Source organism: Lampetra fluviatilis, chromosome 6 (assembly GCF_964198595.1).
Source record: "Lampetra fluviatilis chromosome 6, kcLamFluv1.1, whole genome shotgun sequence".
NCBI classification, from domain to species: domain Eukaryota; kingdom Metazoa; phylum Chordata; class Hyperoartia; order Petromyzontiformes; family Petromyzontidae; genus Lampetra; species Lampetra fluviatilis.
Genome location: NC_136280.1, coordinates 9266902 through 9284179, shown reverse-complemented (window position 1 = coordinate 9284179; position 17278 = coordinate 9266902). Strand labels below are relative to the sequence as shown.

At 43.9% G+C, this 17278-nt stretch overlaps 1 protein-coding gene across 1 annotated transcript in view; it reads left to right on the top strand.

Moving 5' to 3' along the window:
• The window catches only part of PPIL2 (peptidylprolyl isomerase like 2), a 50113-nt gene extending 33437 nt beyond the window's left edge, over positions 1 to 16676 (top strand). Inside the window, exons 15-20 of the mRNA XM_078857711.1 lie at positions 2889 to 3006; positions 5791 to 5847; positions 13006 to 13078; positions 13905 to 13967; positions 14401 to 14543; positions 15490 to 16676. Coding sequence (XP_078713837.1) covers positions 2889 to 3006; positions 5791 to 5847; positions 13006 to 13078; positions 13905 to 13967; positions 14401 to 14543; positions 15490 to 15583 — 548 coding nt within the window. The 3' untranslated portion in view covers positions 15584 to 16676. The remainder of the gene's footprint in view (positions 1 to 2888; positions 3007 to 5790; positions 5848 to 13005; positions 13079 to 13904; positions 13968 to 14400; positions 14544 to 15489) is intronic.
• The last annotated feature ends 602 nt before the right edge of the window (positions 16677 to 17278 follow it).

Sequence of the window (17278 nt, the reverse complement as noted above, 5' to 3'; positions counted from 1 at the left end):
CATTGTCCTCCCGTTTACAATGCAGCTTTTTTTTCGTACACCATGAATAAAATTGTCATTCAAGATGGCACGATTGTTTCCGAAGGCAATTTTGCCTGGATTTACTCACCCGGATTGAGTACCCTGTGTCAACGCCACCGTTACAGAGGCAAATTGCAGCCAGCTCCAGTCCTGGCCTCAAGACCCCCTCACGTGCCATACCACCCACAGTCGGTGCCCACGAACAGCGTTTGACCCCAGCAAATTTAACCAAGCCAACAAGGCGATCTTTGTCCTTGTCTTTGGGTCCATGTCGCTGTGCTTTGCTGCCTGACTGCCTGCGCACATGTATTGAATTTAAGCCAGGCTTTAAAGGGGTTTGTTTTATGGGGCTGTCAGAAAACTGCTCACTGCCATGCTCGCACGCCTTTCTGCCTCCCATGTTCCTCCTGTCTGAATGTGTGCCCCTTCTGTGTGTTTAGCTGTCTCTCTGATTGGTCTGTCCGTCTGCCTCAATGTCAATTGATTGCCACATTACCTCGTCCTTCATGTACATCTCAAATCACTGCTGGATGAGGGCCTTCTCATGTCATGACCATACTTCACTATGCCGGAGCATAGACAGAGAAGCATAGAAGCACAGTGTAACAAAGGAATGTGTTGTACTGCCTTCCACAGCACACCACACAGCCCCACACTCTATAACAACATCATATCACATGACTTGTGACGTGACCCACCAGTACACACCAATTTACAATGCGGCTTGCTGAATTATATAGTTGGAAGAACCCTGCCGTGTAGAGTATTGTTGTAACCAATCTCATCTCACACCAACCCACCAGCACCTAATTTCCACTAGCTTAGCTGGTAAAAGCCTACACCATGTAAATTACCTTCCTGTTCCTTCAATGTCCACCCACCTCATTCACTTCTGCTTTTGACCTATTCACTGGAAATTAACCCAATCCGAATGACCTCCGATGATAAGAAGGTTTTGTACCTGAACAATGCTTGGATAGGTTGACCACCATGCACAAACAGATAGTTATAGGCTGTGGGGCTATGTGGTGTTAAGCGGAGGGCAGAAAAATCTATTTTCCTGTACTTCTGTGCTCCCATGTCGATGTTTCCCACCTTCACCAATCGACACGGACTAGGGTGTTGAAGTATGGTCAAATAAACTCCACAACCTGTACGGCATGGGAGGTGAGGCCGTCATGCAGCAGTGGACTGCACGTGTAAACTATTACTTCACAGTCCCTCTGCGTGCACACTTTCATATTCAATTTGTGATCGTTTATTATTGTGAGTTTATTTCTTTTGTTTGTGCATAAAAGGTAAAATTGCATGTTCTTCCTTTCAGCGTATTTCAAGGGGTTACAACTTTTGTTAAGAGGCTTGGCGCTTTGGTTCAGTTGACGTCAGTACTAAGATATCCTACTTAAGCTTTGTGTGGTGACCAATATGAATGTGAACATTTTTTTCCATAAATAATCCACTGAAAAATGATTGCCTCCAATAGAGACACAATTGATGGCGCATGTCCTGAGAATTAACGTGAGCCGTCATGTGTTACTGTGGGCAGTAGTGGCACATTGGTTCACACGCTGTGCTACAAAACAACATACATTTAATTCCAGGCCACGGTTAACATAATTGACGAGCGGTGTATAGGAACTGGTCCTGGGCTCACATAGGTCAACTCGGCCACAGACGAGGACCCAGTGTGGTGTATACGCCTTGGCACTGGGGAGACGAAGGTGGTTGTGCGATGATGCTGGCCACACGAGTATCCTCTTATTCTTAGGTTTTTTCGGTAAAGTCACGTAGGTAAAAAATTCAAATTAATAAAAGTAAAATAAAAACAAAATAAAAATCATGACGAGTCTCCTCTTGGTCGGTCGTATCCTTAATAGGTGCTCACTCACAACCTGCATGGGGATGCTTTGTATGTGTGCGCTAACGATGGTGTGTGCACCTACGTGTTAATGATTAGGTTTTTGAGAATCTGTCTGCAGTGTAATTGCCGCGTAAAGCTGCATCGGATTTTTGTTAGCAACGTTTACAAGATTCTCGCTGAATGTATTAACCCTGCGAGTAAGGATTACATCTTCCTATTCTTTAAGTGGTTTGCTGTTTTGTGGAATGTGAAACGTTTAAACGCATTTTCTCAACTTCGATTTATAATTGTGTTGCTTTTTTGAAAGCGCTAGTAATATAAATCAGGACCTCTTGTAAACTGAAAGAGAATTTTTTTGACCAAACTGGCTTTCATCAAGATGTCAGCTTTCATCAGTGCCAATATAATAAGCCTCTTGACACAAATGTTGATTGTCGAATATTTGTTTTATCGTTTACGTGTGTGTTCTTGGAGTCTTCTTTTTAAATCCTTTATATTAAGTTTGCTTGCTTGCTTGCGTGCTTGTGTGCTTGCTTGCTTGCTTACGACCGTGCAAATCTTTCGGTCGTTTTTTAACACACTTCCCGTGATCCAATCGAGCTGACATTTTCCACACAGACTCGTTGTGCGTGACAATTAATTTTCGTGAAAATTTTTTTCCAAAATTTGACACTGTTTAGGGAACAAAAAATTAAATATTTAATTACCAATTGCTTAATGCTGGCAGACAATCATCTGACCCATAGGTGGCAGCCATCTCAAGCCAGAGGACGAGAGGACTCTAGCCGCCACGCATATAAAGGATTTAGAGTGAAAAACTTTGTTTTTACGGGTTAAATTTTTAAGGATTATAAGTTACAGTTACGCCAAATATTGTTTTTTTTTCAGTAAAAATTTAGGCCGATGCTTTGTAACAAAGTCCTCGTTATTAAACATTGCCTGTGCTGTTGCGCGTGTACCAAGCCTGTATAACGCACCATACACTCTGTGATTATACCGTTCACAGGGGGAGAGTCGGCTTGGGGCAAGCCCTTCAAGGATGAGTTTAAGCCGAACCTCTGCCACCAGGGGCGTGGAGTGCTGAGCATGGCCAACTCTGGACCCAACAGCAATGGGTCCCAATTGTGAGTATTTATCTGAATAAACCTTGAACCTCAACTCGCTCGGACAAGACCCCTGCAAGCGATTTTAACGACAGTGTTGCCAGTTGAACGGCACAAACTACTCACATTGGTGGGAAGCAGTGGTTAGTGCAGTAAAATCGATTATTGTATTGTGCTATGATCTGACATCGATGCTTTCCACTTTCACCAATGCGCACTGACAACTTGATGACGTGTGGTCAGATAACCCCCACGAGCCTAGCAGGCCTCGTCCATCTGTGGATTGACAAAGGGCCGTACATGTACAGCCACTTACAGGTGGCTTTATTGTTGTTTATTGAGGATTGTCAAACTTAATATTGTCCTGTTTTGGTCACCCATGTTTCATTCCATTAACATTCATGCATTCAGGGCATGTTATGTGCAAATGTTGAGCCTTTGTCTAAATCTGTATGTTTTACCAGAGACTTTATAAAAATGTGACATATTCTACATTTGTAAAGCTGGCGAAAAAAATATTTGTAACCACATCCAAAATTCTATCACCTGGAATGTTACTAATCGTGATAAATACTGTTATGGATGTAATATACTCTTAGGTTTTTTCAGTAAAGTCACATAGGTAAAAAAGAAAAAAATATAATAAAAATAATAGACGGAGACTTGTGTTGCTTCTGAAACGTCGTGATTTTTGTATTTTATTTTTATTTCTATTATTTTTTTTTATTTTTTTTTTATTTCTTACCTACGCGACTTTACCAAAAAAATCTAAGAGTATGAATCCTTGCAGTCATGAAAGCTTCTTCAAGTCTAGAATGGATGTAATATGTTAAGGATAGTGGTTTACTTAATCCTTTGGGAAGACAATAGTGGTTTTGTACGAATTACATTGTGCATTGGTCTGGAGGCGGAAGCATGTTTTTGCCAAAGTCGGGGGGAAAATTACATTCTGGCCCAATGAGAACTGGCCCACATTGTTATTAAGGTGGATTCTTGAAGCTTTTACATATTCAGTGTTTCATATTCAAAGCCATTGTTAAAAAGTTGCATAGCATCACATGGACCCAGATGGTATTTTATTCTTTTAGCAGCAGAAGCCGCAAACTTTCCCAAATTACAATTCCATCTTGGGTCACTGCACCGACTCAAGACCAGAAACAGAACGGCATGATCTTAGAGCTCGCCCGCGGCTTCACTTTGCTTGGGCTGAGTTTCTGGGGAATTCCAGGTGAAAATATTGGGGTTACGGCTCGCACACTCGCACGCAGTGAATCACGCTCGCACCAAACCACGCGGAAATTGACTCGAGTAGAGCCCAACCTCGGAAGCGCATCCCTCTGCGCCAGAACCGTCACCGCTTGAAGCTTGACAAGCAGCGGGGCTGCTTGTGGGAGAAGGGCCGTAATCACCTGCGATGGGTCGATGTCTTCAATTTGCGCTTCCCACAGTGGAGTGATATCTGTTGACAGCTGCAGTAAATTGTGTTTTTGCCTTTTCCCTTTGCTTTCTGGCAAATTGCATATTGCCTATTTAGTTCTTGGCAGATGTTTATTTTTTTTGCCCCTTCATTTGAATCCATTTCAATGTAAATTTTCAAGGCTTTTTTTCTTTTATTGGTCTCGGAAGCATTCGTTGATTGCGTTTTCTTTTCTTACATCGTATCTTTTCCAACAATCCTGTTCGGGTGTCCCCGTTTGGGATAATGCCAAATAAATGTGGGTCCAAATTACAAGAAAACCAATTAGTTCATGATGCAGTCATGGATTTCTAAACAGACGCAGGAAATATGCATTTGCTGGACAATACAACCACCATTTGCTGCATCTGCACTAGCTGCAGAGGCCGTCAAATATATTCGCTTTTCTCACATTGTGGAAACAGGACAGTTAATGTTGGGTTTAAAGTCATGAATAACACTGGTCAACAAAAAAATAACATTTTTTTCTGGCCTGGACTTTTGCAGCTGTTTTAGACTAATTTCAGGGTGCTGATTCCAAATCTGATCACAGAATTGCTCTATCACATCTCATTTTTATGCTATCGGCATACCCCATTTTCATTGATTTTACCCGAAATTAACTCTGTCACTTATGATTGCAAGTTGTTGCGAGTCAGTGACTGCTTTAGTGTTAAAATATGGTGCTGTATTTTTAGGATAGTGTGTTTATAATATCATTTTATGTAGATATCCACATTTATTAAATATTTTTCTTCCGCAGTTTTGATTGAAAATGCAATATTTGATATCTCAAAAACCTGATGTGATAGACAAAAACTGATGCCAGATTTGGAATCAGCACCCCAAAAGTACATTAAACCCGTTGGAATACCTTATGCCAGAAAAAGTGTGTTGACCAGTGTAATCCTTGCTCCTCCCCCCCCATGTAATGCGCATCCTCCGAGTTATTTGACCATACTTAACTTCCGATTAGTGTGGTTGGCTACATACGGTGTGAAAGAAGTTCAACAACATACATACACGCTAGTCAATGCACATTGGTGAAGGTGGGCACATTTATGTGGGAGCATAGAAGCACATAACAGCGATGTATTTTCTGCACTGCCCTTTGCTGCCCACAATTTAACCCTGCAGCAGCCTATAAGAACCAACATTGGCATGGTGATCGCTGATCTCAGCACTATACCTGTGCAAATCTCCTTTGCGTTTGAGATCTGATGAGTTCAGGCACATTCTTGGTGACTTGATCATAGTATGAATTATTATAACCCATGCACGGTTTTGTGTTGTGTTGCGATGGTCGGTTTAAACCCCGAGCGTGCATCTAACCGCTTTTCTTTTTCCAGCTTCATAACGTTCCGCTCCTGTACCCATCTGGACAGAAAACATGCTGTCTTCGGACGGTAAGTCCCCGACCCCGTGTCCACCCAATCCCTGTGCCACTCTGTGCGACCTCTCAGCCTGCCTCTCGGCCGTCATTTTATTATTAGCAGCCCGCCGGGAAATCTTTTCTGTACATCTCCCTGTTGACGGGGATGGGCCACGACAGCCGGCCAATTGGCCAGTCCCTCTTGGGGATTTAGCAATTCGCAATCCGGTAAGTTCTGTTTCAGAGAAGCGGCCGCGACTCACAAACTGGGCATCTGTCACGTGGTGGCGACAAGTTAATTACGGGTGCAACTTGAGGGTGGGAAGATGCCACAGATGTTGGCCCAGATATGGGCAGCAGCGTCGCATTCAAATGCTAATGGTTGTCTCCTGCCCTAGATTCATTGTTGTGCTCAGAGCTGCCAGGACTCTTTTTTTAAACTTTTTTTTTTACGTGTTTCAGTTCCAAGAAACGCTTTTATTATTCCTGTGATTTTTTTTCATTACATGCTGCTCTAATAGCACGTCTGCTGTCACCCCCTTTATATTGATGTCTTCCTATCTTTGGATTCAATCCATCTATCTTGTTTGTCTATTTTATGAACTCCTATATATCCATGCTGTGTATTGATTCTATCTTTCTTTTATGGGCATCCTACATATATTTCAACCCTATACGCTGTATCCAAAACGCAGCGTAAGTCATATGTATGCATTTCTTTATATCCTGTGTATCTGCCTTGTGTATTGTTAGGATCAGTCCTATATGTTTTTGCAATGTGCATGCATTATCTCCTGTGTATCACAACTATGTTATCTGTCTTATACATGGAATAATTTTTTTGCTAAATAGAAATCTATATTTTATTTTGGCATGGCAGGAAGGCACTTTAGTAACACTTGTGCCTCACAGCAAGAAGTACCCAAGTTAGTCCCAACTCAAGTGCCTTTTTGCTTGGACTTTGTATGTTCTACCCTCATTGTGCAATGGGTTTCTTCCAGGTTTTCCGGTTTCCTTTCATAGCGGATAAAGACAAACATACAGTATAACTGGTATTGGCCAAACATTGTAATGCTGAAAAAAATACCTTAAAATTACTCAATTGGCATTACACAGCAGCAAAATCCCCCCCCCCCCTGCCCCCCACCACGAATACTTGACAGGACCGTCCTTAATTTGCATCTTGAGACGCGGTGATTCTTTCCTGGGTCAACAAGCATAACAACAACTACTACAGTAGCAGTTGAGCGGTGGCGCAGTGGTTAGTGCATTGCGCTAGGAGTTCAGCCACCCGAGTTCAATTCCCGACCATGGCAAACAATGGTCGCGAATAAGTCCTGGAACCTCCTTCCCTTCCTTCTTTAGCAACCCACACTGACCACGGTGGTTAAGTAAGGTCAAAAACCTCCATGACCAATACAGCATGGCGAGGCCTTCATCCAGCAGTGTGTTAACAAAGGGGTCCACACGGTTGTGCTACAGCAATTTGATTGTGCCGTTAACACTGCCTGTTGTGTGTCCACACTGAATTGCGAGTGTATCCGTTTCAATGTTCGTTTGTTGCGGTTTCCTTTTGTAAGTTTGAAACCTTTTATAAGCAGTTCTTTTACAGTAGCCACCAAAAAGGCACAAACAGAACGCACGCTCAGCTCCGTGTTGCATTCGCACATTGTATATTGAGCAGCTTTGTTGTGCAGTAAAGTAGGTGCCACTTTGGAAAATGTATATCTCAGAATCGCATTGCATGATAACGTAACGGAGACACGTTTTTCTCTTTTATGTTTTTCACCTTGTTTAGCTTTCCACCGTGGGCTTACAGTCGGATAATGCAATAAGCCTACATGACTTTTTTTTGCAAAAGGCCCTTTTTAAACCTAAATTACGTAGGAATACTTAAAGCAAAATGTATTATTAAAAAAATACTTTGACAAGACATGCAGATATTTATCCCAGACGATTTGACCATTTTACGTATGTATCGTTGCCCAGTTCACATTTGTGGTTAGGTCCAACAGAGAATGCGAGTGGGACACCCTGCTCATCCTAACCCGTGATAAATATTCAACGTCAATTGCGGACGCTTGCACGCGAGGCTTGCCCCCTACGAGGCTTGCCCCCTACGAGGCTTGCCCCCTACGAGGCTTGCCCCCCTACGAGGCTTGCCCCCCTACGAGGCTTGCCCATGGCCTCCGGCTTGGTTGCATACATTGAGCCTGCCAGGACAGCAGGCCCCACGTGCCATCACCTCACATCGGCGCCCGCGGCAGGTCTGATAAGCTTCCCTTTTTAAATCGCTGATCGTGGCCGGGAGGGAAAGGGTTGTGCCTGCCACATGAGAGCAGGCGGTAATTAGTTGAGCTCACATCTGCCCTCCCCTGATATTTACATCTCTGTTGTGATGCATTCAGGCTTGCTGTGCCGTGCTTGCCAATAATTACAGCTTTGTTTGGGTGGAACCCATCTAATTTCACGGTGTGATGTTGATGTGCAGTGATTGGTATTTTAAACTGTGTGTAATTTGTCTCTTCTGCCGGTGCCTCTTTGTGCCCTGTGAGGGATAGGGACTCGGGTGCTCATGCGTGCTCATGCGTGTGTGTCCATGCATGCGTGTGTGTGGGGAGCGATAGTATAGCAGTTAGCGCGCTGTACTATGATACCTGTGACCCAAGTTCGATTCCCGCTCATGGCCAACACAAGTGACGAATATCTTTAACCAGTCCTGGGCCTCCCCTAGGTCGACTCGGCCTCAAATGAGTACCGAGTGCAGTGTTTAAACATCGCCACTCGGGAGACAAAGGCGGCCGGGCGTGGTTTTGGCCACCTTCCCCCCTCGTGTGCTGTGCTGGCCTTCCATCGGTGCTCGCTAACAGCACTTGCCCAGAAAGTCTGTTTAGGCTATTTGGGGTATCTTTGTCTTTTCTTGTGGTAATGGAGAGCGGCAGAGCAGTGGTTAGCACATTGCGCTGTGAACCCAGTGACTGAAGTTAGATTCCCTGCCACGGTTAACGCCAGGGGGGAGTGATGTCCGAACTAATATTCAGATATCACTAATATTCTTCGTGGCCCCTTTGAAGGTTGCACAATGTGCACGTGCCTGTCCTTAAAATATCAATGAAAATTATGAAAAAAATATTCAACTGCTGTGACATGTGGATCCGAATCATGGTTTATAATGAAGAAAATGAAGCTAAATCTGAAAAGTGCTCAAAGAAGCATAGCAGGATTCACGCTTGGAATTACATTGAGAGAAAGGACGATAAACAAATGGATTAGAGAACAAAGGCAGATTAAATCGATGATTCGAACTGTTAGGAAGAGTGAGCATGGGCAGGACCCATCACTTGAAGGTGTGATTGCCCGTAGTCAATAATAACGACAAAGTGGCAGCCAAGAGATGGAACGCGTCCAAGCAGATAACCTGCCGAAAAGATGGAGCGATTAAATCGGCACGTGTGTAGGTGCTGCTAGGTGGGAATAGCGACATTGCAGGATCGTCAGAGGTGGCGGTGGTGGCTTAGGGAGGCTTTCATCCAGCAGTAGACTAATTATGGCTGATGATGATGTGCCTGTCCTGGTTTTTTTCTGTTTGGCAAAACTGTAAACAAAGCTGTATTTAGGTCGGGTAAAGGCACACTAATTACGGGTTTTGAAACAACCTGATTGTCAACAGGTGTTCCCATTTACACCAAGCCATGCACTGTGGACGCGAGGTATCCAAAGTGCCCTAATGGAAGTCTACTTAAGCGTGTGATTACGTGTAGAGATTCTTTCTGACTGACACGTTATTTCCGCGTATTCCCCCACGCGTGTTTACATGCCGGCCATTTGCGCTTCATTAAAAACTCCCAGAGTGGTCGTGCACACCGGCTTAATATTCAGATATATAAGCTGTTTGATCGTTTGCAATGGGCAACATTTTAATTGTTAATCATTGTGAAGTCAAATTAGTAAGACCCTAATAAATCACAGCGCGAAAATGTTGCCAGCCAACTGAATTAGTTTTTTTATCAAACCTGTTTTTAGTTATGGTCCATTGAATGTATAATTGTATATTTAAATGGCTTTATATATATACGTAATTTAAAAAAATTGTCAATTGCTGAACTATGTCGTTTAATAACCTATGCCATGGTGTTTTACGCAGTGTTTTTAAATTAAACATTTTACGTTAAGCGTTAAATTGAAATTATAGAAAATAATATTCCAATAAACGCGATGAAGGGGTGTGAAGAGAAATCGGCTGTTGCGACGCGCGCTCGCTGCTCGGAAAGCGTGCCACGAATCGGGTTTCCATGGCAAGCAATGGTTGCCATGGCAAGCAGTGGTTGCCATGGTTGCCATGGCAAGCAGTGGTTGCAATGGCGTGGGTACCGGGAGGGTGTGTTGCCGTGACGGCGGTGGTGCGGTGCGCTGCAGGGCCTGTGGGCCGAGGGAGTGGGTTGGTGGACGGTGTGAGGGGCAAGGAGCAGCAGCTGCCCACCGTGGCACACTGTTACGTGAACTCTTGGCCACTGATCTTCTTGGTTCTTTCGGTAAAGTCACGTAGAAGGGAAGTAATAAAATAATAAAAATAAAACATAATAAAACAATTCTCACGACGTTCCGGCCACAACGCAAGCAGCCGTCCTCCGGTGAAAACCAGGTCTGTCGAGGCGACAGCGTCTGAATGAAACAGCACACGTGCTTGGAGCATATATATAAGCTGGGTTGGAAGGGGGGAAAAGAGCGCCTTGACAAAAGAATATGCATATCAAGAGGCATTTAGCATATTTATGGGAAATGCAGGTATGTGATTAGTACTACTCATGCCCGTGCATTATGCAGGATTAGCAGTATCAAAGGGAAGGGATATGGGAAATGCAGGTACCTGCATTGCGTTGTGGCCGAAACGTCGTGAGAATTGTTTTATTATGTTTTATTATTTTATTACTTCCCTTCTACGTGACTTTACCGAAAGAACCAAGAAGATGAATCCCTGCAGTCACGAAAGCTTTAAACCGAAATCTTGGCCACTGCTTTTTTTTTTACGGCAAAAAGAGCCTCCGCTAGATGGAGCTCTCGAGAGCCCCTCTAGACGTTATTTGGCCTACTCTTCCACAGTGGCCAGACAATTCGGTAAGAGGTGGGGGGGAGTACCCACACTTTGCCCACATTACACATCACCTGCTGATTGACTCTCTGTGGAGTACCCATTCAGTTTAGATTTGAAGCTTTCGTGACTGCAAGGATTCATACTCTTAGGTTTTTTTCGGTAAAGTCACGTAGGTAAAAATAAAAATAAATAATAAAAATGATACTAGAAATAAAATAATAAATCACGACGTTTCGGAGGCAACATAACGGACACTTGTGTTGCCCCCGAAACGTGATTTATTCTTTTATTTCTATTATCATTTGTTTTATTATTATTATTTATTTTTACCTACGCGACTTTACCGAAAAAACCTAAGAGTATGTACCCATTCATTTGTCCATTACCTGCCATGATCTATTTGTCCACTGCTGGATTGAGTCCTTGTTAAGGCACCCCCATTTTTTATGGCCATGCGATCCACCTCGCTCCAACGCACGTGCTGATTTTATCGCTCTGTCTCTGCAGTGGACACTCCATCATGAGTGGCGTGTTCAGTCAATCCCGCTTACTTTGTTTACCAGTCAGTATGGCAACAGGTGCAAGTACATAGCTTATTTGGGGTGTTCGCTTCAAAACATCCTATGGTATCGAATTACATGCTAATTCATACTAATTGTTGAATATTCTCTAACATAAATACACTTGTATTTATATATATATAGTCTGTATGTACGAGGAGTGTTATACATTCATTTTTAAACATTCATTAATTGGCTGAAAAAATATTTATAGAGGACTGCAGATCTTGGGCAATTATTGGCGCCGGCTCACCACCTTGCAAGCTTGACTGTGGTTTCTGAACGATAGTGAGAGATGCAATTTATATGAACGACGTTATATAAAAGTAAAATCAAATCATTATAATCCGGTTATACAATCCGTAGCCATATATGGGGCTTGAAAATGTACATAGAGTTTCCGTAGGCGTGAAATTTGTAATCCAATTTTCAAAACACCTTGTGCTGAGACGGTTGAAGGCGCTCCCTATGATCCGCTACCGTAGACTGATCCATGTTAAATTGCTTCCAATAACGATCTGGTGTTTTTTACTTCTTTAATTTTAACCACCTTGGCAAACACTTTGATGTGAATAATTGTAATGTTTCGCCGCCGATTGTTCACATTACTATCGCGACGTTCACTCTGACCTGTGCACGTCCGCCAATATTGGCAAAAACATTTCATTCCGAAAAGCAGAAGCAATTTTAAACCACTTATTTTATCAAGGGTACTTTTAACATTGGCAGAGCGCAGAAAAAAACACAGCGCTTCGTGTCATTTTCTGAATTAACACTTGACAGATGAAATACTTGAGGTGCTCTTGTAAAAAAAAGAATCACTGCAATTCATTTCTGTCCTTACATTGACTTTTTGTCACTCTGAACTCTAATCACGGCACCACAGGTGGCAAAGAGCGACACTCCATGTGGCACAAATAGGTTGGTGGTTGAAATGTCACACATTTTTCAGCTTCTGGGGTGTTTGAGTCTGAAATGTTAAGTATCTGTCAAGGACTCAAAGGTGTTTGGTCACACACTGTGACACAATTACAGCCGTGCACGCTGACGTCGTTTCATATCTGTACCGGCTTGTTACCCTGTAAAGTTAACTCAGCCCGAAATTCGTGCAAACTTGCATAGTATATAGTCAGGCGTGCGTGGTGCCGTGGCTCCACCACTGCAAATGATGGCCCCGCTTACCAAAAGATTCTTCATCGTAAGAGACTACGCAGCGGAATGAAGGGGCCTTTGCTGCGTATGTGTGTACGTACGTTGAATTTTTTACTCACCGTACATAGCCAACCATGCTAATCGGAGGTGCGGGGGAAGGACAACAAACTAAACACAAAATCAGTTATAAAAAAAAAAAAGTTTTTAATCTCCATTTAAAAGAGCATAGCTCCAGTAGCTTCCTAATATCGGAAGTGAAGGAGCATTCTAGACGGCCGCAGAGGCGCATTTGAAAGAACGCATTGCAGTCACCGTCTTTGTTCGATTGCTAGCCAAAATGCGCTGCGAGGGTGACCTGAGTTTGCTTGTGTGTTCGTGTATATCATAGCATGATTGGAGGTATGGAAGTCCTGCATGCCATCGAGAAGATAGAGGCCAACCCCAAGACTGATCGCCCGGAGGTAGGTGACTGAATCCTTTTCGACTCGTTGACATTTCACTCCCGTTTTGACGAGCATTCTAGAGACACCCGCATATCTGTGCAGACTTTGTACCCTTGTTAACTTGAATTCTCGAGTCCCAGAAATGTACAGCGTGTGCTTGAAGGGTGACTCAGTCTTCCACTTAATGCTCCTATCTTGAAAACAGCACGTTCTTTTGCTGCGCTGGCGTTCTGCAGAGCATCACCGTGGTCCAGTCGCCTGCCGGGAAAAATATAAACGAGCACTCAAATTGAAATCTAGCGTAAACGAATTAGATGTATACAATATTCCTTGATGTCCGTTTTACTCAGTTGTAGAGGTTATGAACAAAAACGACTCGGTCATCATCTGGTGCACATCAAGGTGCAGGTTTTCAAGATCCACCCATGAGTGCAACTTAAATAAGCAGATAATATTTCTCCTTCACATATCTGTTCCTGCACACTAAAAAAATATGTTTTTTTACACTTCCTGTCAACCGCAAGGCCTGCTGAAAGTGCATTATTTCAGCAGCATTGGTGCACAAACAAACTCTTGACTGGTTTTAACCTACAGTGTCTCATCGGCAGTCGGGCTTGCTTGACCCAATCCTGGTGAACTGCCAGATGTTACAGGCAAGGACCATCTCTTAAAGATATGGGTCTAAGTTCTACGGAAATGTATTATTATTTTTACCATATGTACCCCACTGAGAGTGGTAACTGTGTGTGAGTGGGGCGTAATCTACACTGAAGGGAAGCCGGGTTGCGGCTAGAAGGCTCTTAACCATGGTGCTTTGTATTTGTGTCCCTGTATTTACTCCCAGAAAGAAATCAAGATTGAGAAAATGACAGTCCTTGTCAATCCTTTTGAGGAAGGCGATGCACTCGTGAGTACATTAAATAACAGGATAAAATGTACAAACAATGAGTGGGTAAATGACGGCGCATGAGTAGCAATTCCAAGCATGGAAATTATCCTGGAGTCCGTTGAGGTGTTGAATATCGGGGGTTGAACGGCAGCTGTTTTTTTACAATTACACTTGACAATGTATATTTATTGGAATTATTACGATTGCAAAAAACGTAAAAAAAATACTGCGTTTGTTCGTTGTTCGTATGCTTCGACTGTTTTGCTGGATTTTATAATAAAAAAACGCTCAACAGCGGTGTGGGAAGACTTGCGCCGTACCACCAGTGACAAGCGTGAAACGGCCGTCCCGTTTCAACCGCTGCAGAGTTACTGTCTACCCGGCTCTCCATCGCGATGGTTTAAAAAAAGCTTGGATATTTCTGAAAAACTTGTTTTTCACCCTCGTACAGTTGGCAGCTGATCGGCAGAAGGCTCTGGAAGAGGACGAGGAGCTGGAGAAATCTCGCCTGCCGATCGTCCGCAAGCCCGTAGCCAACCCCCAGCCCAAGACCTATCGCTCCGGCATCGGCAAATACATCGACATGGCCGCCGTGTGAGCACTTATTTTATTGACATTTTTGTTTTTACTTTTACCGGGTAAGACCCACTGAGCTATATAGCAACTTTTTTCAGAAGCGACCTGGCCACAAATGATAACCCAGCGAAGTGCCTGATCATCTGGAAATTTATCGCAGCCAAATAATATAAACGCATGTTTCTAAATGTGGAGGAAAAAACCGGAGGACCCGTACACGCGACCACGGGGAGAGCACGCAAACTCTAAATATGCAGGCGTTAGGGTCGGGATGGAACCCATGACCTGCATCTACCACGCCGTCCATGTCGATAATAGCTGCTACAGCAACATCTACAGCAATTATAGCTATATTTGCTGCCCCTATTCGGTGCAATCATTGTTGTGTGCTACATGTGAGCGGATGATATTTCATTTCACTGTCAACATCGTTCAGCGTGATTGCGCCCCTTGTAAAACAAATGCTTGCGAACAGGTCGTGAAAATATGCTTTCCTCATTGCTCTTGCTGTGCGCTTAGGGTCAACCGTGGGTGAACTAACGCAGCCTTGAATTTAGAGTAGTTCAGGCAAATGTGTTGTTGCTGCTGCTGCTGCCGCCGTTACAGGAAAGAATGTGACTTGCTGACTTTAAAATATCACACTGTTCAAGCTTAGCGGCAAGGGTTGGGTGATTCACCCCTCCACTCCTGCACCGCCCATTCGAAATATTGTCTCGCTTGAGAGTCACGATCAAATACAATTAGTTTTCTTTACATTGCGATGAATGGGTTAGTGCGTCTAGTAGCCGCAAGGGTATCTCTAACAAATTACTCAAGAAACGTAGATTTTTGCAGGCTTGATGCATATATCCTGAGCTTAACAATCTACTTGGAAATATAAAAATACGTAAAAAGTTATATTTCTAATTATTGCATTTCAGCGTTGCTCACCTGTGACCACTTGTTCGTCTTGTTTTCTTTGCAGGAAGCGCCGTACGGATGAAGAGAGCGTCGCATCCAGCAGTGGAGCCGCGGGGCCATCGTCTGCGAAGAAACTCAAGAACAGCTCATCACGTTAGACGAGCAGCAGTGTGTAGCAGGCTTGTTGTGGGCATCAACGGCAAGTGCCAGTGGTATTTCACGTAATTTGTGTCGATTAGGGTCATTATTCCCCGTTCATTATTTCCGCCTCTCATAAGGCACGATGGCAAGATGGATGATCTACAATGGCTGCGGGGTGTTTGTGGGGAAAAATGGACCCCTTTGTGCATTTGCATGAGTGAGAACAGCCGTACAGAGGGACAATTGGTGCACACTCACGTCAAGGTGATAACAGAAACACATGATGGCAGTGGCCATTCTCCGCACCGCACATGATGGAAGTATTCAATTACAGAGCTACTGGTTTTCATGTTTTAACCTAACAGAAATGGATTTCACTGATGCAGACTACTCCCTTTGTGAAAGGCATGAAAGGACAAAGCCAGAGCAGTTCAGAGGTGGCAGCCACGTGCTTTGGAGACAGGTGACACAGGCGATCACACGACAACGCCGCCCACAAGAAAAGGACCAGCACTGCACTTGGTAACCCTTCACCAATGTATCTACTGTATCAGCGAGCTCCTCCTGACACACGAGCATGACCCAGCAGCGTCTGGAAGGGTCAGAGGTTGACCTTGGCAGAGTGTCCACAACCACTTAGCAGTTCCACCAGATCACGACTGCCTGGGCTGCCCTCTCGGTGGGGGCAGATTCTATCTCCAGGCTGGCGAGTTCTGCGATCGTCACGCCACCATGTGCGGCAGGCCGATGTCACGCTGGGATGTACATTACTTTGACATACGTCTTGTGCCCAGCCTCATTTGCCCGACGGACAATGTAGATGGGGGGTAGGGGGGTGCTGAGCAGGGTCATTGTAGTTGGTGATTGATCGTGTAGATGTGAGGTGTGGTTGGTAAGGATGCTAGCGAGTCGTATAATCTCATGGCTTTTAGGAGAGAGCTAGCAGGTGGTCCAAATACAAGAAGCCTTAGCGTGGCCTTGTGTCCTCTGCCACTTTTTGTAACTGCAGTGTAGATATTGTATCTTTTTTATTTCTGTCGCCTCACCTGCCTCTGCCGTTCTTTGTCACCTTTTATTACTTTATATTGTGAAATAAAATCTTATCCACAACTCTTGAGTCGGTTCTTTTTTTTTGTTTTAAAAGAGACAGCTATGAAAATGATGGTTGGCCATTTACCACCAGTTTGTTTCTAGTCTTGAACCAAGCTGAGCCTTGTTTTGAACGTAAACTCTGAAACAACAACAATGTGCCAAGGGGTCCACATTGAATTGGCTGCTCGAGTCGTTCACTTAAAATATATAACGAATGTTTCTACCGCACTGTAAAAAACAGAACCCCTCTAATCTGTTGTGATATGGCGGGACCGATTTCACAGATCCTATTCGTGAATCTATTCCACATATCCGTGGAATTAGGATAAATTTGCCACTCATCTCTCCTTGTGCCTATCCGAGCGATACACGGAGAAACAGACACACGGAGAAACACGGACAGCAACGGAGATACAGAGGGAACAAAGACGGACACGGAGACAAAAGATAATTTCCATAAGTGGTCTTGGGCAGGATATCTAGAAGGGATGATGGAGAATGGTCAAGAGTAACAACGGAGTGGCAGCCAAGGAATGGAACGTGTTCAAGAGTGTCCACCGAGTTGGTGGAGTGATGAAATCGGTTCACGTGCAGACGGTGAGATGTATTGTTGTGCTGCA